Genomic DNA, 26,031 nt, shown 5'->3' on the forward strand with positions numbered 1-26,031 from the left:
GAGATTCCAAAATGAAATCGCTAAATAGTGTGTTTGAAATCAGTAAATTTTTAATTTTCTAATTTCATTGGTTCATGATAAGATAGGGTAGATAGTAGGCATACATATTTATGCTTTTGAACCGAAATGAAAAAATAAGTAAGGATATCCAGCTTATGCTAGTCGTGAGAACCTCTATTCTTTCAGGACAAGGGTAAACAGCAGGCCGCTAGTTGGGGCAATCAAGACAGTGAGAAGCCCCCTAACACCTCTCTCCAGCAGCTGATAGAGCCCAGGCCATTGGCTTTCACCGGAAAATTGCCCCGTAGTGCCCATTCAAATTTGTCCCAGCAAATCACAGTGGCTAACGGCCAGCTCCTTTCCCGCTCATTGGCCAACTGGAAACCTCAGACACTTCAGGTCTCCCGCCCCTCAGCTCTGAGCCAATAAGAAAGAGTAGAGGCTCGTAACTTAGCGTCATCAAGCACAGTACTTGCAATTGGCTTTCGGAGCTATCGATCGAGTAGGGGGCGGAGTCATGCCAGCTGGCCTATATAAGACGAGGACAAAGGCGGCGCGCCGCCTGTGTCATCCGCCATTTTGTGTGAAGCAAGGTGGCCTCCACGTTCCCTGAACGTCTTCTTCGCTTCTGCCTCGACCGGCCCTTGATCACAGATATGTCTCGGGATCGGTTCCGGAGTCGCGGCGGTGGCGGCGGTGGCTTCCACCGGCGCGGAGGAGGCGGCGGCCGCGGCGGCCTCCATGACTTCCGTTCCCCGCCACCTGGCATGGGCCTCAATCAGAACCGCGGACCCTTGGGTCCCAGCCCGGGCCAGGGTGGTCCCAAGCCCCCGATCCCGCCACCGCCTCCGCACCAACAACAGCAGCAGCCGCCACCGCAGCAGCAGCCGCCGCCTCAGCAACCGCCGCCGCATCAGCAGCCGCATCAACAACCGCATCAGCAGCAGCAGCCGCAGCAGCCGCCGCCGCCGCCGCCACAGGACTCCTCTAAGCCCGTCGTTCCTCAGGGACCTGGCCCTGCTCCTGGAGTAGGCAACGCTCCGCCGGCCTCCGGGTCGGCTCCGCCCGCCACTCCCCCGACCTCTGGGGCCCCTCCAGGGCCAGGCCCGACCCCGACTCCACCACCACCGGTCACCTCGGCGCCGCCCGGGGCCCCTCCACCCACGCCGCCGAGCAGTGGGGTCCCGACCACTCCGCCTCAAGCTGGGGGGCCGCCGCCTCCACCCGCAGGAGGCCCGGGCCCCGGGCCTAAGCAAGGCCCAGGACCCGGCGGCCCCAAAGGGGGCAAAATGCCAGGCGGGCCGAAGCCTGGCGGTGGCCCGGGCCTAAGCACTCCTGGCGGCCACCTCAAGCCGCCGCACAGAGGCGGCGGGGAGCCCCGCGGGGGTCGGCAGCACCACCCACCCTACCACCAACAGCACCACCAGGGTCCCCCATCCGGCGGACCGGGCGGCCGCAGCGAGGAGAAGATCTCCGATTCCGAGGTATTTCCTGGAGCGGCGCGTCCGTTTTTCTAAGATGGCGGCGGCCCACTCCTCCTTCGGCTCCCCCTCCCCGGACTCCATTTTGTTGGAGACCGGAAAGGGCGCTTGCGCGCGCGGCTGGCGGGGGTGGGGCCGGGCCTGCCGGAACGCGGGGGCGAGGAGCTGGTCCCGCTAGTCGGCCCCGCGATTGGCCGCCGGCGCCGCCATTTTCCTGGCTGTGGGACTGGAGGGGAGTGTGGCCTCCGAAAGGAAGCGGTGAGAATTTATCACAGGCCTGTTAAAGCCAGCCTATCCTGGGATCCAGGGTAATGCAGAAAGTGAAGTCTAGGTTTGGAAACATCCAGGAGTTCTAGTCTTAAAAGCGCAGATGCAAGCGATAGCTCATTTTCATTTTCACTACTTAGCCACAATTTCGGCTTCTGTTTTGTGTGATTTAGATTTGTCAGGGACACGCAGGATGTACGGCTGGCAAAGCTGCTGATAGTCTACTTGGAGGAGGGTGGGGAGGAATGTGTGTCTGTCCATTCTCAAGAGCGCTGAATGATTTAGGCTTTTTTTTTAGTGTTAAAGGCAGTGATTATGTTGGAAACTTTGTAAATGTTAACGTGTGCCCTTGATTTTGGCCTCGAATGGAACAGAAAAGGAAGCGTCTTCGATTTGGCAAAACTGAAAATTATTGTTTGGTTTTCCTAGTTGCTGAGGTCCCTGGTGGCTGAAAATTCCCTTCCTTTTTCGTTAGGGATTTAAAGCCAACTTGTCTCTGTTGAGGAGACCTGGAGAGAAAACTTACACACAGCGCTGCCGGTTGTTCGTTGGTAATCTTCCTGCTGATATTACAGAGGATGAATTCAAGAGACTGTTTGCTAAATACGGAGAACCAGGAGAAGTTTTTATCAACAAAGGCAAAGGATTCGGATTTATTAAACTTGTGAGTGTAAATTTGGTTTTATGTAGAATTAAAAGGTGTTTTGACTGTTAAAAGCCTGCCGAAGGCTTGACTTTAAATTAGCAAGAATAACTTAGTGTTAAGTTTTCATCATTCTTAAAGAAAGGATGTGCCTGAATTTATAGTGCATAATGATTGGTACTTAAGGAACAAGGAGGGTGGTGGGTGGGTAAGGCATTTATTAATTTAACCACCTCCTTTGAATAGTGTCAGTGAGAGCTGCATAAAGAACAGGAGTCGAAGTACCTAAGACAATTTCACAGTGGGCATCAGCTAATTTTGAGGTCATTAATATGTATATCTTTGAAAATTTCAGGAGTCTAGAGCCTTGGCGGAAATTGCCAAAGCTGAACTTGATGATACACCGATGAGAGGTAGACAGCTTCGGGTTCGCTTTGCCACACATGCTGCTGCTCTTTCCGTGCGTAATCTTTCACCTTATGTTTCCAATGAACTTTTGGAAGAAGCCTTTAGCCAGTTTGGTCCTATTGAAAGGGCTGTTGTAATTGTGGATGATCGTGGAAGATCTACAGGGAAAGGCATTGTTGAATTTGCTTCTAAACCAGCAGCAAGAAAAGCATTTGAACGATGCAGTGAAGGCGTTTTCTTACTGACAACGTAAGTTGTATCGTGCTTATTCTAATAATATATATTAATTTGTAAGAGGAATTTGCGGGAAAACTGGAACAAAGTTAAAATGGAATTGTCTTTGTTATTATTAGAACTCCTCGTCCAGTTATTGTGGAACCACTTGAACAATTAGATGATGAAGATGGTCTTCCTGAAAAACTTGCACAGAAGAATCCAATGTATCAAAAGTAAGCTTTGAAAGTGTGATATGTTTTATTGATATGTAATTCACATACTGTACAAAGTCACTTATTTAAAGTACATAATTCAATGGTTTTTGGTACGTTTGCACGGAAACTTTTGATAATTTTTATTGTGAGTGTAAACAAACTTGTAGTTATTTTTTGGTTTTGCTTAAACATGCAAAATTCTTTGAGAATTGGTATGCTTTTAATAAAAACCCCAGACTCGAGAAAAGTTTGGTGGTTTCTGTGGTAGGTATAGTTACATGAATTCCTGTTTAATTATTGAAACAGTTTCATGAAGTGTAGGTATCCTCACTTTTATGGATGGAAAAATAAGCTTTGGTAAGGAATTTGGCTAGAGGAAATTAGAATTAGGAAATAAGGAAAGCTACCATTTGTCTCCAGTGCTCATGTTCTCTCTCTTACTGTATTCTAGATATGTATTACCTTTGCGAAGATATTTTATGTGAATCATGGTATTTTGGTCAGGGAAAGACAAATGTATTTAAGGGAATTGGTAGTATTTCTTAGGTGTGCCCATAAGTAAGTTCATGTTTAAATTCTGTGCATTGTCAGGGAGAGAGAAACTCCTCCTCGTTTTGCTCAGCACGGCACATTTGAGTATGAATATTCTCAGCGATGGAAGTCCTTAGATGAAATGGAAAAACAGCAAAGGGAACAAGTTGAAAAAAACATGAAAGATGCAAAGGACAAATTAGAAAGTGAGATGGAAGATGCCTATCATGAGCATCAGGCAAATCTTCTGCGCCAAGGTAAGAGATCCTCTGCCTTTGACTGATGAGTCGTGTGATTTTTAAATTTAGTTCAGTTTCATTAACTTGATACAAAACGTTGTCTTCCAATATTCAGATCTGATGAGACGCCAGGAAGAATTAAGGCGCATGGAAGAACTTCACAATCAAGAAATGCAGAAACGCAAAGAAATGCAGTTGAGGTAAAATTGTGTTAATTAGCCTTTGCTTCTATGCTACCATTTATATTCTAGACATTTAGAAAAGTGTTTTCAAAATTGCTGGTGAGTCAAATGAAGTACAGAAATGTTGAATAGTATTAACGTTGGTTTATAGTTTAAAATGGAGGGGAGTGCATGTAGCTCAGTGGTTGAGCGCCTGCCTCCCACATAATGAGGTCCTGGGTTCAATCCCATTACCTCCTAAAGGAAAAGACAAAAGTTAAAATGGAATAGAGTGTAAAATTTTCATAAGTCTTTTTTGACAGAATACCCCTTAGACTTTCTGAAGTTCTTAGGCAAACTACTGCCTCCTTGAGCTTGAATTTTAAAAGGCGTGGGTAATGATTTGGTTTATATGATGAATATTTCCAGGCAAGAGGAGGAACGACGTAGAAGGGAGGAAGAGATGATGATTCGTCAACGTGAGATGGAAGAACAAATGAGACGCCAAAGAGAGGAAAGCTACAGCCGGATGGGCTACATGGATCCAGTAAGTTCACTTTTTTGCAGTCTAATTGGAATTGTCTACAGAACTTGTGGGTTCCTGGAATGAAGTTTTACCCAGTTAAAATGAAAAATGTAATGTCTCACGTTATAGCCGTTATTTTCTATCCTCTTCGTAACAGTTGGGTTATGTTTGACTTGCTTAGAGTTTTATCTCTTTTGCTCCAACAGACCAAAAGATTTCAATAGTTAGAAGCTTTTTTTTTATAAGTCTCTTAATTGGTTTTCTGACGATTGGTTTAAAAAAAAAACTTTTTTTTCCAAGTTTTGAAAACTTCTGTACACTTTCAAGAATGTGTGGATCTATGAAAGCTTTTTTCTTTCAGAGAGAAAGAGACATGAGAATGGGTGGTGGAGGAGCAATGAACATGGGAGGTAAGCGTGAAAATTATATTAGCAATGTTATAAACAGCAGTATTCCTGTTGAATTGTAACCAGCAACTTTTGTTTCCTAGATCCCTATGGTTCAGGAGGCCAGAAATTTCCACCTCTAGGTGGTGGTGGTGGCATAGGTTATGAAGCCAATCCCGGAGTTCCACCAGCAACCATGAGTGGTTCCATGATGGGAAGCGACATGGTAATGTATCCTGTGGGACGTAGTATGGAGGAAATTCTCATTTTCACTACTTACATGTTTTTTTGTTTTTTTGTTTTTTAAGTAGGTGACTGGACCTCTTTAGTTTTCCCCTATTGTATGTAAATTGTAATACTGAGGACTACTTTGGCAATGTAGAAGAACTGTGTGTGTGTGTGTGTGTGTGTGTGTGTGCGCGCGTGTGGTAACCTAAACAGATAAGGTTGCCAGTGAGGAGTCAATGCTGTTAGTATGTGGAATTCTCTTTGGCAATAAATAGATTAGGTACTTTCCATTATACTTCTTGTGCACATTTGAACTCCAGTGCATGGCCCATCCAAATTCTAAATGTTAGATTATGTATCTGATTAGTCTACATCCAAGTGAGAGTAATCAAATGGCAAACTGTCATTTTTTAAGCTGGTATTTGCCATAAGTATGAATTAGACTTATAGTTTAAAGCTTTAGACATGTTTTAGTAATGTGTAGGACCTTGACCTCTATTTGGTGTGGCTTCTATCCCATGAAAAGGGAATTGTTCAGTGTTTTGACTCGTCGTTTCCCTCTTGTTGGGCCTGTCCATAGGTACACCTTTTTTTAGTTAACTGACATCTCTATTATGCTCCAGGGTAGCAAAAAACAATGATAATTGAAGCATACTAATAGTGTGCATTTGACCTGAACCCTCTTGATCCTAGCATGTTTAGCTGTACAACTAGCCTATCAGAATGCTTAAGAACAACTTAAGTATACTAGGTCTGAGTGGCTGTATTAGGATTTCACAGATCTTTAGGAGGATTGCACTTTGGCTGAAGGAGGTGGGTTTAGAGAGTGGATTTTCCCTACTGAATTGAATCTGATTAGTTCACAGACGTGGCAAAGGAGAGGGAGCTATTATGTGTAGCTCAATAGATTGATTTTTTAAAAAACAAAGATTTAGTATGGGACCTCCATTTATTTAAAATCTACTCAAGGATTTTTAAGAAATAAAAGTAGAATTGTAAATAGCTGGCTGGGTTAAACGTAATGTTAGCTTCAGATTGAATTTTTAAAATATGTGGGTAACGTTTTGGTTTATATGCTTCCTAAAAGGCAGAATTGTAGGTATGTATTAAATTTGTAATACCTAACTTGAACTGATGTTCCCATAGTTAAGGTTCTGTGTTCCATGTAGCTCCTGGGTATGAAACTGTTACAACGTAATTGTAAAACCCCCAAATTTTCTTTTTAGTTTTTGAGATAAAATGTACAGTACAATGCGCTAAAACCCAAAGATTTTTCTGAAGGATTTGAGAATAGTTGAGGTTTTAATAGCTTTTTTAAGTAGCTCTATGGTATTTTGTAGAAAACATGCGGAAATTATGTATAAGAATACTTAGTCTTTTCTTTGGAATAATACTCTCATTAACTGGTCTATTACTTTAAATGGAATATTGGAGACAGTTGAGGCTGCTGTGCTTGCATACCTGTAAGTTTCTTCTGTTTAGGTACCTTTGTTTCTTAAATCTAGAAGTACCTAAAACTAGATGGAATAATGAAGTCACTGCTTTATCGCAGTCATTTAAGCTTGGTCTTAATGCTGTTTGGATGATAACTTAAACTTGGAATCATAGCAAAGTATTAGTGGACCTAAGGGAGAGTTGGGCTGTTCATGAGGGTGGACTGTATGTTCAGTAAACTTGCTACAGTACAGAATAGTGCTGTGAACATATTGTTTCTGGTTATACAGTGATGACTCTGAAGGTGATACACCTATAAGAATTTGGCAACGCAAGTTTTTTGATCAAGTTACTGTGCCGGTTAAGTGACTAAATCTTTTAGTCTTTTATGCTTTTTCTTTTTGTAGTCCAGTAGCATTTTATTAAAACTTTCAACCTTTTAAGATTTCTGCACCTTAGCAGATGTGTCTTAAGATCTTGAAAAGCACAAGGTTTCTTATGCAGCACATACCACTAACTGGTGAGTAGGTCTTTGTCACTTCATTGAGTGAATTGAACCTGTCTGGTTGGGCTTGTTAGGCTTACTTGGAAATTAAATTTTCTATTCAGACATTAAATTAGAGTTTTGCAAGCTTTTCAGTGGGTTAATCTGATGTGAAATTTCTTAGAACTCATTTTGGAATGGGTTTTCACATCTGCACTAATTCTTAAATTTTTTAGCACTACAGGGAAGATCTATTCTTTGAAACAGGTGTATGAGAATGGCTCAAGTGGGAACATACCACAAGGCATGTATTACCGTAAACTAATTTTCAAATTACCCTTTTTTCCTTTCTATGTTCCCGGTACCTGTGGATCGACTCATTGGTGATTGTATCGACGAACGTTGACTACGGAACCTTCTAAAATATTTACTTAACACACATGGACATCAACTACATATAATGAACTGTTAATTACTGTTCCAATAGCGTACTGAGCGCTTTGGGCAGGGAGGTGCGGGGCCTGTGGGCGGACAGGGTCCTAGAGGAATGGGGCCTGGAACTCCAGCAGGATATGGTAGAGGGAGAGAAGAGTATGAAGGCCCAAACAAAAAACCCCGATTTTAGATGTGATATCTAGCTTTCATTCCAGTTTGTTTTGTCTTTTCTTGTTTAGATACCAACCTTTTAAATTCTTGCATTTTAGTAAGAAAGCTACCTTTTTATGGATGTTAGCAGTTTATTGACCTAATATTTGTAAATGGTCTGTTTGGGCAGGTTAAAATTATGTAATGGAGTGTTTGAAACAGGAGAAAAAATTTTCCCTTTTTTTCCTTTTTTTTTTTTTTTTTTAAACTGTATAATGTCCCTCAAGTTATGGCAGTGTACCTTATGCCACCGAATTCCCAAAGTGTACCATTTTTTTTTTTTACTGTGCTTCAAATAAATAGAAAAATAGTTATAATATTGATCTTCAACTTTGCCATTCATGCTTCTATGAACATTAGGCTAGGTATTCCACTTCGTTGAAAACATGAGAGTGTCTAGGCCTTTGAATGGCATATGCCATTTCTGGGAAATGTATTTGGAGAGCATTGCTTTCTACAAATAACTACTCCCTTGTTTTAAAAAGAAATGCATATTGAAGCAGTTTCATAATTTGATTTGCTTGGCATTATAGGAAGCAAGATGGTGCTAAGTATTTTTAAATGGTTATGTAAGCAAAGCTGAACTGTAAATATTCAGGAATGTGTATTAAGATTATTAATGGGTGTCAACTGTTGGTAGGGGAGAAAGAGTGGGTTTGGCTAAATGCATCTTTTATGGCCCTGTGAGCTATCCTTTCCTTACAAGTTATTGATGAAAAAGTGGAAAGAGCATTCTGTTGCATTCCCCCATCCTTGTTTTTAAAAGAACAAATTCCAAGCCCTACAAATGGCTTGTATTAAACTTTTACACTTGAATTAAAGATATTAAACATGAAGCCTTTTCATGTATTACTTTTAAGGGATTTATAAAGATGGGGTTTAGTCTGAAAAAGTCAACTTGAAAATAAGGAAGGTTTAGTAACCATAAAGCAGGCTTAGCTATACATTTGTACTCTGTAACTTATAACATCTCCTTGTGCTACTTTGGTTGGGCAAAATCTGTAGGACTATTGGTTCTCCTTATAAGTGCTAGTAGTGACTGGAAATAATAAGTAGGGTTGCAGGCAACCAATTTTACTGTCAATTTGTTAATGTATTTTCCATAGTTTCCTTTTGATGTAGCACTAAATCAGGAGAGAATTGCTCATGCTACACAGTACAAATACCTCATCCCACCATAAAGCTTTGGAGTGTTTCAGTGGTGTTGTCAGTTTGCCAACTTCATTGAATCTCCTTTTCATTAGAATAAGAGAGATTTTATATAAAGTAGGTAGTTTACTGTTGTGTGTTAGTACAATGGGATCCTGATTTTCCAGTGTAAATCTGTTAGCAGAAGAACAGCTTCCTAACAGTAGGTAAAGTAATTGAATCGTTTGGCTTTGTTCTTAGTTCTGTTTCCATTCAAATTTGTATTACAGAACTCTTACTATGGAATGTGCCTTCCTCCTTTTCAGCTCTGTTCTTGGTGCTAATTGGCAAAAGTAAAATTCTAAATCAGACCTTTGCTAAAATGCCGAAGTTTAGTATTGTGCCTGAGTACAGAGGGGAGACCTTTTGTTGAAACAATTTAGCACTTTTCTGCGTAGGGAACAGGAAGGATAATACTAAAAGCAAAGCTTTCGTGGAGTATAAAGGCATGTCACCAAATTCTGGTTGTGTGACAGCTACATGGTGTGCTAATTAAGGAAGAGAATCTAATTAGAAAATATATTCATTACATTTCTTTTCACCAAGACACTTGGAAATGGATAGTTTTACCATAATTATGTCAATGAGTAGGAAATTTTGTCCCAAGTCAAGTTATTAATTGGTGACAATTACGAGATTATCTGTACAGAAATAAGGGTCTTGATTTGAAAGGAGTCCATTACATTTTGGTTGACTTGTATAGTAGGAGCTCTACTAATGACAACAAAATAAAGGGTGTTCATGGGACACCCACAGAGGGTGAACTTGAATGTGTGTGGGTGGGGGCTGGTGGGGAAATGGGAAAATCTGCCTATAAAATTAATGTTTCAGTTTATTTTTCAGATTACATGCCTTTCTTTATAAGGGATGCTGGCACAGACCCCTAAAATAAGTTTTTGATAGTACTGTACCTTTGAAGAGTGGTGAAAGATGCTAATGCATGATCTCCTAAAGTTGTGGCTTTTGATACCCTTACTGTGGGCTGTAGATTGGCTCCATGTTGTTCAGCAAATAATGTTTGCTTAGTTTTAACAGTTGACTTTCATCACTGAAACAGCAGTGTACCAAGGATTGTAAGCTATTCAAATAGACTTTCAACAAGTCTTGCCATATGCATATGATAGTTTCTAGTCCAATGTGAATTTAAATCATCTTTTAAAAAGTAGTTGCCTAAAAGCTGAGAGAAAGCTTGGGGTGGGAAAATGGAAGGCAGTTTTGAAGTATTTTAGCTGTTTTTTTTTTCTCATTTAAAGAAACCGTTTCCTCTTCCACATTTTCTCTCATAATTTTAAGAGGAACGTTTGTGGTTGCTTTTAAACTTATTCCTCCTAATCTTTAAAAAGTACATTCCTTAAAATCCCGGTGTGTTTAATTAGGTGTCTAATATTCTTAAACCCATTGGCTCACATTATTTAGTGAAACCGTAATCGTCTTAGAAGATTAGTAAAATTCCTAAGAAGTATTATAAACACCACTCTGTATAGATTTATTATACAACTAATATAAACATTACAATTTGGGAAATTGTAATATGTCTGTGCAATTTTTATGAGTGGCGTAATTACGGCAGATAAAATTTAGGTACTTGGCTTCTCTTGGGCAAGCCACTAAATTGTGGCGGAATGTTTTCTGGTGTTCTTGGACTGCGATTATGCACTATTAAAGTAGTGGCCTGCTACATAACTGCATTTAGCCAGCATTTCTGCAGTGCGTAACTGTGAGGAACGTAGTACCGCAAATGGCAATGGACATTAGGACCCGGATGTAGTATTCCTGCTTGCTCCAAGATTCTCATTGCCGACTGCATACAGGTAGGTAAAATGGAATATAATCTAACTTGGTGACTTGCTATGTACTTTTATTCCGTGGACATTCTGGCATCACACTTCTGACAATGAAATTACAGTGCAGCACCTAACGCTTGTATGGTAAAGCTAGTATACATCAAAACTGTGTGGGTTTGGGATTAGAGCTGTAATTTGTCAGAATTCGGTGCTGTTGCAGTTCTCAGATAAAAAGTGCAAACTTGATTCTTTTGTATATCTGACTCAGTTGTGTGGCTTTCTTTAGTTGCATTGTAACTGAAGATAATATGGAACACATCAACGGTGTGGGGGAAGGGAACCAAACCATACTTGGGAAACAGAGTGCTTTTACTTGACATGGACTTTACAGCATGTGATAATTAGTCTTCGATGTAGCAAACTGACCTGCCCATAGGTCAGCACTAGTAATTTCATATGCATCTTGGTAATTCTGCAGGTTGAGTGAAATAAGAATAAAAAACCAGATTTTTGCAATGTGATTTAAGTGGGGTGGGTTCCATGGGAACATCTTGGTTACTAACTTGGGCTTAGATGGGAACCTAACATGAGTAGTTCAAGTTATGTGACTTGTCAAAATATGTCTATACTCTAAGTCCTGGGGGAGAGTGGTGTGGCATGTTGACTTGCCTACAGTTGAATACACATTGGGAATCATTTCCTGATGGTAGGACTTCGTCGTATTTTGTAGGATGACTGCAAATGCTCAGGAATAGCTTTTTAAATTTGGTTCCCAAAGCTTTAGGGATGTGATGTTAAAATCTAAAACATTCACAAGAAAACACAAATCTTTAAAAGCATCTTTTGTTGTTTAGAAAGTATGGACTTAAGCTTTGCATCTGCTGTTGTTCCAGACCTCAATTCAACTTAACTTTGGTCTCTAAACTGTTCTTAGCTAGCACGTATGAGAAACAATTTTCATTTGTAATGCTTTCTGCTCTGTAACTGGAAAGTTTGGTTTACTTTGCATAAATGCCGGTGAAAACACTTTACTGACAATGAGAATTTCCTTAACACTGTATCAAGCAAAATAGCTTGCTCTTTGGCAAGCAGATTACAAGGTGGGGACAGAATTTGTACTTGAATATACGTAGTCGATTCAAGCAAACAGTTTTCGACTCTCCCAATTGTATGATGACTACTTCAGATTTATTAAAAATATAAAGCAGATCAAATATAATGATCAGTAAGTGACACAAGTATCACTAAATTGACTCAGAACCCTGATTGGACTTTCTGTGGCACAATTCCTTAAATCGGTGGCCAGCATTTGCTACCGTGATTTAGTGATTGGGTGTTTAGAAATAAAAGCTCAGATTGATTTCTTATCAGTAACAATTTTCAGAGAACATACTTGGTGTAAATATATGGACTTAAGGAACATCATTGGGCTGGGGGTGTTCATTTTTCTTTATTCTGCTTGCTTTAAGATGGATAGGCTTTTGCACTTTAGAATGAGAAACCTGTGACTCAAGTCAATTCTTACTAATTTGTATGTAGCTACAAATTGTGAATCTTAGTGCAGTGGGTTTTTTTTTTTTTTTTTAAAGCACTCAGTCAAAAACCTGGGAATAAGTGGGTTGCAGTAATAATGCTATACTGGATGCTTGCATTGTATTTCATAGTCGTTCATTATTACAAACCAAAATTACTCTTTTTAATGAGAACAGTCTGTAGCTCAGAGGTGTGATGCCAGAATGCATTTTCGTACTGTTAGGCCCTTGGAACAGATACCGGTGCTTCCTGAAAGATGAAAGAAATGCAAAAGGTGCTCTTCATGCAAGGTTGCAAACCTACAAAGAAGGCATAATAGTCTCACATTTCCCCAGTAAATGAGATACGTGTTGACTAGTTTTGGACTTTTAACCTTAATTGGGGCTGCATGTTTCCTATTGTTAATCATTGTTAGCTGCAGTGACATGATCATAAGTCCTGCATTTACTGCCTTTCCCTAAATGATTCTGGACAGGTTATAGAGAGCCGGGATGTTTGTTCTGGGCCTTTATTTGGTTTTGGCTTTAGCTGATAATGTTTCAGTGCTCTTTTAAGCTAGTGCAGTTCTCAAATGGCTGCTTATTAGGGAAAGATTTCAGAGGATTGACTGCTTTCTAATCATCTGTCATTGCTGCTAGATAATGATTGGCAATTTTAAGACTCAACTGTGAAAATCTCACAGTTGTTGGTAAATCATCCACCATAAAAATGTTGCTTTTGAACACCAGTGCTGAGAAGATTTTTATATTTTTGAGGGTGAAAAGGGGGCTGAACGCAGAATAGGATGATCTGGAGACTGGGGGAAGAATGCAAAACGATATAGTATCCCTTATGGATGGTACATGTGCAACAGGGAACTTTTATTTCAAATACCTTTGGCAGTAGCTGATAATCAGGAAGTAGAACCTGGAATTTGAATTTTAATAAGGTTGATATTTTTGTTTTCTGTGCATATAGTAAAGGTGAATGTTTTCTCCCTCAGATTCCTTGCTGTCCTAGTAAGACATAGTGTCCCTGCTCTACCTTGAAATTCAGTGAGGACTTAACAGGGAAAGAACAAGGCAAAAGTATATATAGGATTGCAGGATAATAGCTGCAGTGTTGTGTACTGTGGAATGGGGGAGGGCACCTTTGGAGGACGCCTGAAGTTGGTCAGTTTACCTGAGAATGGAAGACGGACTTGAATGGGGAGCAGGGTATGTGCCTTTATATGAAAAGAAAGCTGGTGTTAAAATTCATTTGTTAACGTAAACGTTGTCACATACCTACACATAAGGGATAGTATATTTTGGGTTGCAGTCAAACTTCTTGTGCTCAGACTGGTGAAAGTAGCAGTGAGGCTTCTGTATTTAAAAGGAGAGATAAAGTTTTCATTCTAATTCAGGTGTCTACTTTATTACTTGATGTAAGAATTTTAGGTTTCCCCCCATCAAGTTTCTTTCTATTTTTTTAATGCTGTAACTTGCCCCAGTCTTTATCTCTGGAATTTTGCTCTTTAAATTTTGACGTTAACTAGCATTTTCAAGCCTTTATTTTAAGCCTTTGTCTTTTATGTTAACGTTTTCTTGTTATTCTTTAGGTAAGAATGATTGATGTTGGCTGACTGGCATGCTCATTCACTTGAGGTAAGTTTACTTAGAACTCTTTGGTGTATCTTCTGTTTTTTATTTAACAAAGTGAGGTAAAACTTGAGTCTCAGGGTGTTTTAACTCTCCTAAGATAATATCCCTATATTATTAAAAAATGTGTGAGAGAGGAAGTGGGGCATATAATTAAAATTCAGTCAAGTTGTATGGCTGTGTAGAGAAAATCCTGTAGAAGAACAGGAATGAAGACTTGTATTAATAGAGAAATGCTACGTTCTCAGTTCTCTAAATTCAACTTTAAACCTGTTAAAAATCTCCATTAGATTATTTTTTACTTAGTAAATGGTAAAACAACAACCGTCCGGTCATTGGTAGGAGGGGGTGAAATTCCCTAAGAATATGTGAAGGAAGTGTAGGGTAGAGTAATATCTTGGTTATGGGGAAGATCTTTCCTAAGCATTAACAAGAAAATCACTTGGCCCCTCTCTAAAAAGCGTATCTTCTAATTCTTCTTTTTTTTTTCTGTCTTTTTAAATTATTATTTTTTGCATCTCCTATTAATGAAATGTACATGCTAAAAATAGGAATGTGGTTTCTGAATGTGTTACTTTTTAATTAAAATTGCATTTTCCATGATAGGGGGATAAGACATTTGTTTCAAGACATCACAGTGTGAGCCATCCCAGAAGGAAAGCCATAAGTTGTTAAATTGACAGTGTCTGGGTAGGTTGAATGGTTTTCTTAATTCTGTTAAACTTGTTTTGTAGAAGGGCTCTTGGGTAGTACATGTGTGTGGATATCTCATTTTAGTTTCTTCTATATTAAAATCTTACAGGAAATATTTTTGATTTTTGCTTTGTAGTACTTAAATATTTAAACTTTGAAGTCCCCTGCTTTTTACCCAAGTAGTTAATTACATGGTGAGATCACCTATAGTTGAGAATAAATGGAGAATGAAGTATAAATGAATGGATGTAATTTATATAGATAAATAGGCATGGCTGTGTTCTAATAAAACTTTTCAAAATTAGGTGGCCTGTACCTTAATAAAGATTGACTAGAATTGCAGATACAGAGAGGTATCACAGGGTTAGAGGGTTGTCATAATTAAGTAGAAAGTAGGATCGAAAAGGAAATAATGTAATTGAGGGCTTTTAAAGTAGGGAAAGGCGGGGATGAGTCTCCCTGGCACCGAGGGACCACTATCAACTACCAACTGATGATGCAACTGGAAAATGACCTCATACGGAAGGTTCAACGCGGATCAGCGGAATATCCCTGTCTACATAAAATAACATGACTTTAAAATGCTGTTTGACCTAATGTAAGGGGGAAATGGAAAGGAGAAATGAGTTTATATGGCTACGAGTCTCTAAAAAAGAGTCTGGAGGCTGTCAGAAGGATTGCCCTTATGCACAACTGAGCAGAGTCAGAGAGACAGATAAAGCAGATACAACCCCCAGATATCGGTTCCTTCGAGGGCTAAAGAGACCCATGGGAGTTATGGTCATGGCCGATGGGGTTAACTACCAGGTCAGATGGCCCCTCTTTGGAACTGGTGTTTATGTGTGACGAATCTGGACTCAGATGGGATCTCTCTTCATAAGACTTTCATGCTAATGTGCTGGAAGTGCAGTTAGTGTCGGGGTTTAAGATCTATTTAGGGGATTTGAATCTCTGGACTGACAATGTGATAGCCAGGTCCTGAGCCTCAACAGACTCCAGCACCCACAATCTGACTTATTGGGCTCACCACACTCAGCTAAGATGGAGTTGAAGAAGGACAACCACCACACCATGGAGCCTAGAGTGATTACAACTGAAAGTGGGAGGATTGCATCCAGGTGGAATCTGAGCCTCCTCTTGACATAGAGGTGCAATGGACACAACCAATCCAATGTCCACATAGAAAAGGTGGCATTGGATTGAGAAAAGTGGACATGATGGCTGATGGGTATGGGGAAAGGCAGGAAGAGATGAGAGGTGGAGGTGTCTTTGGGACATGGAGCTGCCCTGGATGGTGCTTCAGGGGCAATCACCGGACATTGTAAATCCTCACAGGGCCCACTGGATGGAATGGGGGAGAGTGTGGGCCATGGTGTGAACCGTTGACCATGGGGTGCGGGGGTGCCCAAAGATATACTTGCCAAATGCAATGGCTGTGTCATGATGGGAGGGAGTGTTGCTGAGGGGGGGGAGAGGGGGGGTGGGGGAGGTAGGGTTCAATGGGACCTCATATATATATATATTTTTAATGTAATAATATTACAAAGTAAATAAAAATAAAAAAATAAAGTAGGGAAAGGGGTGCAGATTAATGTAGGACTTTGAATCTTCGAGATCTTACCCTCGAAATCTTGATTGCCGGAAGTTCTTGTAGAAAATGGAAATAAAGTGGAGTTTTCTGCCACGTAGACGGGTGACAAAAGTCTGATACTAAAATAATTGCAATGATTAATTTTTTTTTTTCGGTGTTATAAAGTTTTTCTTGGTGCTAACTGAAAAACAATATGTAATGTTTGAGGGTTTTGATAATTTTGATTCTTATGTCTTTTGAAATAATCATATCCTTTGATTGGCAGGATCAGGTGAGCTGTGTCCAGAAAACCGGTGAGGAAGAGAGCAAGGAGGAATGAACAACCCATTTGTTTAATAAAGATAAACATTTTAAAATCTGATTGTCCTTTTGTTTTTAACTAGGGCTTTTGTTTTCTACAATTTTCTTTATATGTCATCATGGTGTTTCTGAAAGGGGACATAAAAGATGGGTTCCATTTTTATAAACACAAAACCAGGTAATATATAATTCAGGATCCTATTTCTCAAGGCCATTTTGGCAGAGCTATTTTCACCTTAATTACTAATTTATGGCTGTTATTGTCCTAACTTAACTGAGTTTTCCATCAATATTTTGGAAAATTTACCTTTAATAGTTGGCTTATTTCTAAAATTTCCAAAATTTTATTTGGGATTGTGTTGAATATTAAATCACTTTGGGTAGAATTGACATTTTAATATTTAGTCTTCCAATCATTCCAATCCATAGATATGGAATGTTTTTTAATTAGTTTTTTATTTCTTTGAGCATTGTTTTGTAGTTTTCTGTGTATAAGTTCTGTGTATCTTTGCCTAGATTTGTTTCTAGATATTGTTTTAATTGCTATTTATGGGATTTTTTTTCCTTGATTTCCTTTTGGGATTGTTCATTGCTAGTGTATAGAATCACTGCTGATTTTGGGGTGTTAATCTTATATTCTGCCACTTTGATGAATTCATTTATTAGCTGTAGGGGCTTTGTTGATTTTTCAGGATTTTCCGTATATAGGGTCATGTTCTGAAAATAAGGAAAGTTTTATTTCTTCGTTCCAATTTGTATGGCTCTTTTTCAGTCTTTGTTAAATATGATGTTTGTGGATTTTTTCATAACGTGCCCTTTAGCATGTTGAGGAAGTTTCCTTCTATTTCTAGTATTTTAAGTGTCTCTATCAAGAAGGCATATTGGATTTTGTGAAATGCCTTTTCTGTGTCAACTTAGATATTCATGTGGTCTCTCCTTCTGTTTATATGGTGTGGAATATTACTACATAAATTGATGTTCTTAGGTTGAACCACCCTTGCATACCAGGGGTAAGTAAGTCCCACTTGATCATGGTGTATAATTCTTTTAATATGCTGTAGGATTTGGTTTGCTAGGGGTGGTGGTATTATTTATTTTGTCATTTTGGGTTACTAGTGTTTTGTTTTGTGAGGATTTTTGCAACTATATTCGTAAGACACTGGTCTGTAGTTATCTAATTTTGGGGGATTTTTATCTGGCTTTGGTATGAGGGTGATGTTGACCTTATAGAATGAGTTAGGGAGTGTTCCCCTTCAGTTTTTTTTTGAAGAGTGAATAGCGTTGGTATTCTTGAAATGTTTGGTGAAATTCCCCTGTAGAGCCATCTGTCCTGGGCTTTTCATTGTTGGAGGTTTTTGATTACTGATTCATCCTTTTTCTTATTACTGGTTTGTTACGATCATCTAATTCTTCAGTCAGTGTAAGTATTACTACGCTGTTTGTTTCTAGGAATGTGTTCATTTCACTACCAACTTGTGGTAGGACAGATTTTCTTTGAGTGTCAGGAACTAATAAAACCAAACAAAGTTAAGCAAAACATACCTTTCAGTCTGTGCTCTCCTTCAGAGTTCACCCCTCATACTAAGGTGATTGCAACATGCAGGGTCCTACCTAATCTTCCCTGGGCCTGCATGTCTTGACCTGGGCTTATGTTTGCTAGTGGTTTTAGGACTTGCCCTTCTTAAAGTCTTTGTCCAGTATGTCCACAGTCTTCACCATTGCTTTTGTCTGTGGAAGGTTGGAAAAATAGTTCTGGAGCCCCAGCTGTCTAAATTAGCTAATCAAAAGCAGTCATCAATGATATGATTACACCTCTGGGTCTAGGGGGAACTAAGTCTTTATGTCCCACCCTCTCATTAGCACATTGCACAGGGGCCACGTGTGAGTCTCACAGCTGCCAGCCACAAGACTGGGAGAATGCCGGATGGAGAGTATGATTCATTGGTATTTACTGGTTTCTTCCCCCTTCTTCCCAGGATGTTCCAGTATTCTACTGGACTCTCCAGTATTCTGAAATAGTTGCTTCAGATAGTTTCTGCCTGTTTAATGGTGGTTAATGGAGGGACTGGTTCCTGGAGTTTACTATGCTGTCTTCCCATAATCCCTCACAAGATTTGAAATAGGTGTATGCAATGTTTTGCATCTAAACTGGCGCTAGTTCCAGATACCTCTAGGGCAGGAGGAAGCACAAGAGACTTGAACTAAGGGAAAATTGAAAAGAAGTCATGTTCATGGATTTTAAGATTTAAAACATTGTTCAGGGAAGCGGATTTGGCCCAATGCATAGGGCCTCTGGCTACCATATGGGAGGTTCATACCCAGGGCCTTGACCCACGTGATGAGCTGGCCCACGCGCAGTGCTGATGTGTGCAAGCCGCACACAGGCAAGGAGTATGCCCCCTAAGGAGAGCTGCCCAGCGCGGAAATGCAATCTGCCCAGGAATGATACCGCACACAGAGAGCTGATGCAACAAAAAGAGCCTGATCCCAGGTGCCACTGTCAAGAATACAGGAGGGCACAAGAACACACAGCGAATGGACACAGAGCAGAGAACTGGGAGGGCAGGGAAGGGAGGAGAAATTTAAAAAAAAAACAAGATGGCAGTACTCCCCAAAACGAATAAATAGATTTAACGCAATACCTATCAGAATCTCAACTGGCTTCTTTGTGTAAATTAAGCTGATTGTAAAATTAATGTGAAATTGCAAGGTACCTGGAATAGTCAAAATCTTGAAAAAGGACAAGATAGAAGGATTCATACTTCTCAATATCAAAGCCTGTTTCAAAACATGGGTAGATAAATGGATCAGTGGAATAAATTCGGGAGTCCTGGACTGTATCTATTATCAAATGATTTTTCACAAATGTACTGAGAACATTCAATGAGGAAATAGTCTTTAACAAATGGTACTGAGACAACTGGATAGCTACTTTTAAAAGGATGACATTTGCTTATTCTATTAGATCATTCAGTATTCTGCCTGGCTTCACTCATTTCATCCATACTGTAGTGTGCATCAGAACTTGATTTGATTTTATAGCTGAATAATGTTTCATCGTGTGTATATACCACATTTTAGTTATCCGTCTGTGAGTAGACACTTGGGTTGCTTCCTCTTGTGGCAAATGAGAATAATGCCGCTATGAATATCAGTATTTGAATATGTGTTTGAATTCCTGCTTTTAATTCTTTTAGATATATACCTACAAGGGGGATTGCTGAGTCATATGGTAATTCCATCCTTAATTTTCTGAGGAACTACCAAACTCTTCCACAGCAATGGCATAATTTTATATTTCATCAATAACGAATGAGTTTTCTAATTTCTCTGCATCCTCTCCAACATGTCTTCCAATTTTTTAGTAGTAACCAGGTTGTGTGAAATTGTATTTCTTGCCGTGTGTGTGTGTGTGTACCGAAAGTCTTTATTCATTGTGTTATCCCAGGGGAGAGGGGAAGCAGAAAGGGCCGCGTGTGTTACAAAATAAGGGAAAGGAAGTCCCAGTATAAAATGAACCATGAAACATACCCCAGGGAAGTGGATCTGGTCAATCTACATATAGCAGATCTGGAATTTGATACTCAGGGCCTCCTGGCCGGTGTGGTGAGCTGGCCCATGCACAGTACTGCCATGTGCAAGGAGTGCTGTGCCACGCAGGGATGTCCCCCGCATAGGGGTACCCCACATGCAAGGAGTGCACCCCTCAAGGAGAGCCACCCTGCACAACAAAAAGCGCAGCCCACCCAGGAGTGGCGCCACACACGGAGAGCTGACGCAGCAAAATGACGCAACCAAAAAGACATTTCTGGTGTCACCTGACAAGAATGCAAGCAGACAGAAGAACACAGCCGATGGACACAAGACAATGGCGGGGGGTGGGGGGAAGGGGAGAGAAATATTTTAAAAAATAAACATACCCCAGTGAGGGGGTCACCAAAGCCTAAAGGGTCTCAGTCTCCTGCAATTCAGGAATAATGGGAAAGAACAAACAGGTACATCCTCTGCTACTGTCCTTTCCTCCCCGGCTTCTCTCCCCATAAATTCAAGATTCCACATAAAGCTTTGATTTATAGCAGTAAACATGGGGTAACACTCTTAAAAGTAATCTTGTGGCCACTTTGGCATAAGTTTCTTGTACATGCATAAAAAGTTCCTGAGTGATTGGGATATGCTTTGATTTTCCCTTTCGATCTCATACCCACTTAAATAAATTTAAAAACAAAAAATAAAAAAAAAGCCCGGTGCAAACATTAATCTCTTTGCCTCTAATTTCTAAGAAGTCAGGTCAGATTGCTTTTATTTTTTTAAAGATTGATATCTCTCCCCTTACCTCCCTCCCCTCTTCCCCCCCCCCCCCCCCCCAGTTGTCTGCTCTCTGTCCATTAGCTGCGTGGTCTTCTGTGGCCACTTGTATTCTTGTCAGCAGCACCGGGAATCTGTGTCTCTTTGTTGCATCATCTTGCAACACATGACTTAGTTTACTGCCCATACCTGCAACTCCATCCCCACCACAGGCAGGTAAAGAAGGTGCATGGAGCATCACCAGTTTCTCAGGGAAACTACAAACAGTCTTGGCCTGCAAGTCTTGGGTTACTGCACATGGCTGCAGCTCCATCCCCACCTTGCAGGGGAGAAAGGTGGGAGAAGCTGCATTGGTTCCTGGGGCAATGCAGGCAGCTTCAGCCTCCATGGCTTACAATACCAGCTGCATCCTCAGCTCCTACTCTGCCCCCGGCAAGGGAGAAAAGGCAAGAAATGGATGAAAAATAGCTGGAAAAAAATCTGATTGGCTAAACACGAGTCATTTTAAAGTTCCAAAATAAGTTGAACTATGTATCAAAGACGGGCTGTAGCATAGCACCAAGCCAATCAAGTAGAAAGCCCTGGACTAAAGAGAAAAACTGATCTCAGAATAAATACATCAAGAAAATCAGATGCCAATACACCAACAACAAATTACAAGCCATACAGAAACAGCAAGATATGGCCCAAAGGAACAAATTAAACTTCCAGGTGACATAAAGGAGTTGAGACAACTAATCACAGATGTTCAAACAAATCTTAATAAATTCAATGAGATGGCTAAAGTGATTAAGGACATTAAGAAGACACTGGGGAAGCACAAAGAAGAATTTGAAAGCATACATAAAAAAAATAGATCTTAGGAATGTAAGACGTTGAGATTTAAAAAATACGCTGAAAGAATATAACAGCAGATTTGAAGACGCAGAAGGGATCAGTGAGCTTGAAGACAAGCCTCTGAAAATGAACACACAAAAGAACAGATAAAGAAAAGAATGGAAAAAATTGAACAGGGTCTCAGGGAACTAAAAGATGGCAAGAGATGTGCAAACATACACATCATGGGTATCCCAGAAGCAGAGAAGGGAAAATGGGCAGAAGGAATATTTGAGGAAATAATGGAAAATTCACCAACCCTACTGAAGAATATAGATAATCTGTGTCCAAGAAGTGCAATGTACTGCAATCAGAATAAACCCAAATAGCCTATCCTGAGACACCTACTAATCAGAATGTCAAATGCCAAAGATAAAAAGAGAATTCTGTAAGCAGCAAGAGAAAAGTGATTCGTCTCATACAAGAATGTCCAATAAAATTAAGTGCTTATTTCTCGTCAGAAACCATAGAGGCAAGATAGCAGTGGTATGATATATTTAAGATAGTGAAAGAGAAAAACTGTCAGCCAATAATCTTATATCCAGAAAGTTTGTCTTTCAAAAATGAGGATAAACAGATAAACAGAAACTGAGAGTTTGTCTCCAAGGGACTGGCTTTGCAGGAAGTGCTATAGCTTGAAAAGAAGAGACAGGAGAGGGGCTGGGAAGAGAGTCTAGAAATGATTATATCAGAGTAACCAAAAATGTAAAAAGACTGGTGAAAATAAGTTATGATGGATAAAACCCAAAGGTCAAAATGAATGAAGAAGTTCCTTTACAGTAATAATATTGAACATCAATTAAACCCCCCAGTCAAAAGACACAGATTTGTGGAATGGATAAGAAAATATGAACCATCTGCTGTTTATAAGAGACTCACGTTAAACCTAAGGATGCAAATAGATTAAAAGTGAAAGGCTAGAAAAAGACATTCCATGCATGCCGTAACCAAAAAAACCTGGAGTAGCTATACTTCTATTGGATGAAATAGACTTTAAAAGCAAAGCTGTTATTAGAGACAAGGACATTTACTAATAAAAGGGGCAATTCATCAGGAAGAAATAACAATATTAAATGTATATGCACCTAACCAAGGTGCCCCAAGATACGTGAGGCAAATACTGGCAAAGCCTAAGGGAGAAATAGATGTCTCTACAATAATAGCTGGAGACTTTAATATACCACTCTCAGCATTGGATGGAACATCTGGGGAGAGGGTCAATAAAGAAACAGAGATCTTGAATAATATGATAAATAAACCAAAACTAACAGACATATACAGAACATTGCACCCCAAAACAGCAGGATATTCATTCTTCTCAAGTGCGCATGGATCTTTCCCCAGGATGGACCATATATTGGATTCACAAACAGATCTACATTAATTTAAGAGGTTCAAAATTATACAGAGCACTTTCTCATCATAATGGAGTGAAGCTGGAAATTGACAAAAGGAAGAAAAAGGGAGAATTCACGGATATATGGAGATTAAGCAGCTCACTATTGGAATATTGGTGGGTTCAGGGAAGAAATTGCAAAGAAATCAGTGTCTTGGGGCAGATGAGGGTGAGAACAAAACATATCAGGGCCTGTAAGGTGTGGCAACGGCAGCGCTGACAGGGAAATTTGTATCCCTCAATGCTTACATTAAAAAAGAAGGAAGAGAAGCAGATGTGGCTCAAGCAGTTGAGCACTCACCTATCAACTGGGAGGTCCCAGGTTTGGATCCCAGTGCTTCTTTTTTTTTTTTAAAGATTTATTTATTTATTTCTCTCCCCCTTCTCCCCCTCCCTGGTTGTCTGTTCTCCGTATCTCTTTGCTGCGTGCTCTTTGTCCGCTTCTGTTGTTGTCAGTGGCATGGGAATCTGTGTTTATTTTTGTGGCGTCATCTTGCTGTGTCAGCTCTCCGTGTGTGCTGCACCATTCCTGGGCAGGCTGCACTTTCTTTCTTGCTGGGTGGCTCTCCTTACGGGGCGCACTCCTTGCGTGTGGGGCTCCCCTACGCGGGGGACACCCCTGTGTGGCAGGGCACTCCTTGCGTGCATCAGCACTGCACGTGGGCCAGCTGCACACGGGTGAGGGAGGTCTGGGGTTTGAACCGCGGACCTCCCATGTGGTAGACAGACGTGCTAACCACTGGGCCAAGTCGGCCACCCCCAGTGCTTCATAAAGAAGATAAACAAGGCGGCAGACTTGGCCCAGTGGTTAGGGCATCCATCTACCACATGGGAGGTCCATGGTTCAAACCCCAGTCCTCCTTGACCCGTGTGGAGCTGGCCCACACGCAGTGCTGATGCATGCAAGGAGTGCCCTGCTACGCAGGGGTGTCCCCAAGTAGGGGAGCTCCACGTGTAAGGAGTGCGCCCCGTAAGGAGAGCTGCCCAGCACGAAAGAAAGTGCAGCCTGCCCAGGAATGGTGCCGCACACACGGAGAGCTGACACAACAAGATGATGCAACAAAAAGAAACACAGATTCCCGTGCCGCTGACAACAGAAGTGGACAAAGAAGACACAGCAAATAGACACAGAGAACAGACAACCGGGGTGGGGGGGGAGGGGAGAGTAATAAATTTTAAAAAAAAGTTAAAAAATATAAGATAAACAAGAAAGCAAGCTGATGTGATGGGCTGGTGCAATGAGCTGACACAACAATATGATGCAGTGAGATGATGCAATGAGGAGACACAATGAGGAAACACAATGAGAGGCACAACAAGCAGGGAATGGAGGTGGCTCAAGTGAATAGGCATCTCTCCCCTCTCCCCCCACAGGAGGTCCTGGGTTTGGTTCCCAATGTCTCTAAAAAGAAGATGAGTAGACACAGAGCACACAATGAATAGACACAGAGAGCAGAAAGCAAGTGCAAACAACCAGGGTGGGGTGGGGGGAGGAGTGCAGAATAAATACATAAAATAAATATTTAAAAATAAAAGAAGAAAGAGCTAAAATCAATGACCTGGCTACACAGCAGGGGGAGCTAGAGAAATAACAGCAAACTATCATCAAAGCAAGCAGAAGGAATGAAATACCAAAGATTAAGGTAGATATAAATGAAATTGAGAATAAAAAACAATAGAATTAACAAAACCAAAAGCTGACAAATCCTTAACTAGACTGGCTAAGATAAAAAGATGCAAATAAATAAAATCAGAAATGAGAGGGAAAATATTACTACTGACCCCACAGAAATAAAAGAGATCAAGACAATACTATGAACAACTGTATATCAACAAACTAGACAACACAGATGAAATGGACAAATTCCTAGGAACATACAAACAGCCTACACTGACCCTTGAAGAAATAAAAGACTTCACGAAATCAGTTACGAGTACAGAGATTGAAACAGTCATCAAAAACTTCCTCAAAATGAAAAGCCCTGGACAAGATGGCTTCACAGGTGATTTCTGTTATATCAAACATTCAAAGAAGATTTAATACCAATCTTTCTCAATTTCTTCCAGAAAATTGAAAAGGAGGGAACACTACCAAACTCATGCTATGAAGCCAACATCACACTAATACCAAAGCCGATAAAGATCACAGCAAAAGAAAATTACAGGCCCATTTCCCTAATGAATATGGATACAAAAATCCTCAACGAAATAGTCACTAATTGAATCCAACAAAAATTAAAGAATTATTCATCATGATCAAAAGGTTTTTTAAAAAAGATTTATTTACTTATCCCTCCGCCCCCATTGTTTGTACTCGCTGTCTGCTCTCAGTGTCCATTCATTGTGTACTCATCTTCTTTTTAGGAGACATGAGGAACTGAACCCGGTACCTCCCATGTGGGAGGGAGGCACCCAATGGTTTAAACCACCTCCACTCCCCACTTATTACTTCTCATTGTGTTTCCTTGTTGTGTCTCTTTATTGCATCATCTCATTGCTCTTGTGTCAGCTCGCAGTGCCAGCCTGTCACATCAGCTTGCTGTTTTGTTTGTCTTCTTTAGGAGGTGCTGGGAACAGAACCCAGGACCTCCCATGTGGTAGGAGGGTGCCAACTGCTTAAGGCACATTTGCTTTCCCAAGTGGATTTTATGCCAGGCTTGCAAAGGTGATTCAATACAAGAAAATCAGTAAGTGCAATACATCATATTAATAAATCAAAGAAGAAAAATCACATGATCATCTTGATTGATGCCGAAAAGGCATTTGACAAAATATCACACCCTGTCTTGATAAAAACACTCCAAAAGATAGGGATAGAAGGACACTTTCTCAACCTGATAAAGAGCATATGTGAAAAACCCAGAACTAGCATTGAAACATGG

At 40.4% G+C, this 26,031-nt stretch overlaps 1 protein-coding gene across 2 annotated transcripts; it reads left to right on the plus strand.

The window, feature by feature from the left end:
* The first annotated feature begins 560 nt into the window (after positions 1-560).
* SFPQ (splicing factor proline and glutamine rich) lies at positions 561-16,628 on the plus strand. 2 transcript variants are annotated; one of them, XM_058303924.2, is made up of 12 exons: positions 561-1,484; positions 2,224-2,412; positions 2,747-3,048; positions 3,153-3,248; positions 3,822-4,018; positions 4,116-4,200; positions 4,591-4,708; positions 5,049-5,097; positions 5,178-5,299; positions 13,949-13,994; positions 14,595-14,678; positions 16,538-16,628. In XM_058303924.2, exons 1-10 carry the CDS (start codon positions 657-659, stop codon positions 13,970-13,972), a joined length of 2,010 nt encoding a protein of 669 aa, XP_058159907.1. In that variant the 5' UTR covers positions 561-656; the 3' UTR covers positions 13,973-13,994; positions 14,595-14,678; positions 16,538-16,628. The 2 variants fall into 2 exon arrangements, with proteins under 2 accessions (XP_058159907.1, XP_058159905.1); XM_058303922.2 differs by lacking the exons at positions 13,949-13,994; positions 14,595-14,678; positions 16,538-16,628 and adding an exon at positions 7,707-8,700.
* Positions 16,629-26,031: the final 9,403 nt, after the last annotated feature.

The sequence above is a fragment of the Dasypus novemcinctus genome, chromosome 9 (assembly GCF_030445035.2).
Source record: "Dasypus novemcinctus isolate mDasNov1 chromosome 9, mDasNov1.1.hap2, whole genome shotgun sequence".
Taxonomy (NCBI): domain Eukaryota; kingdom Metazoa; phylum Chordata; class Mammalia; order Cingulata; family Dasypodidae; genus Dasypus; species Dasypus novemcinctus.

Bases quoted from the DNA above. Each gene is read 5' to 3' on its own strand.
- SFPQ (XM_058303922.2), top strand. From the start codon at position 657: ATGTCTCGGGATCGGTTCCGGAGTCGCGGCGGTGGCGGCGGTGGCTTC. The intron at 3,249-3,821 runs GTAAGCTTTGAA...GTGCATTGTCAG, and splicing joins AAGAATCCAATGTATCAAAA to GGAGAGAGAAACTCCTCCTC. The intron at 5,098-5,177 runs GTAAGCGTGAAA...TTTGTTTCCTAG, and splicing joins AGGAGCAATGAACATGGGAG to ATCCCTATGGTTCAGGAGGC.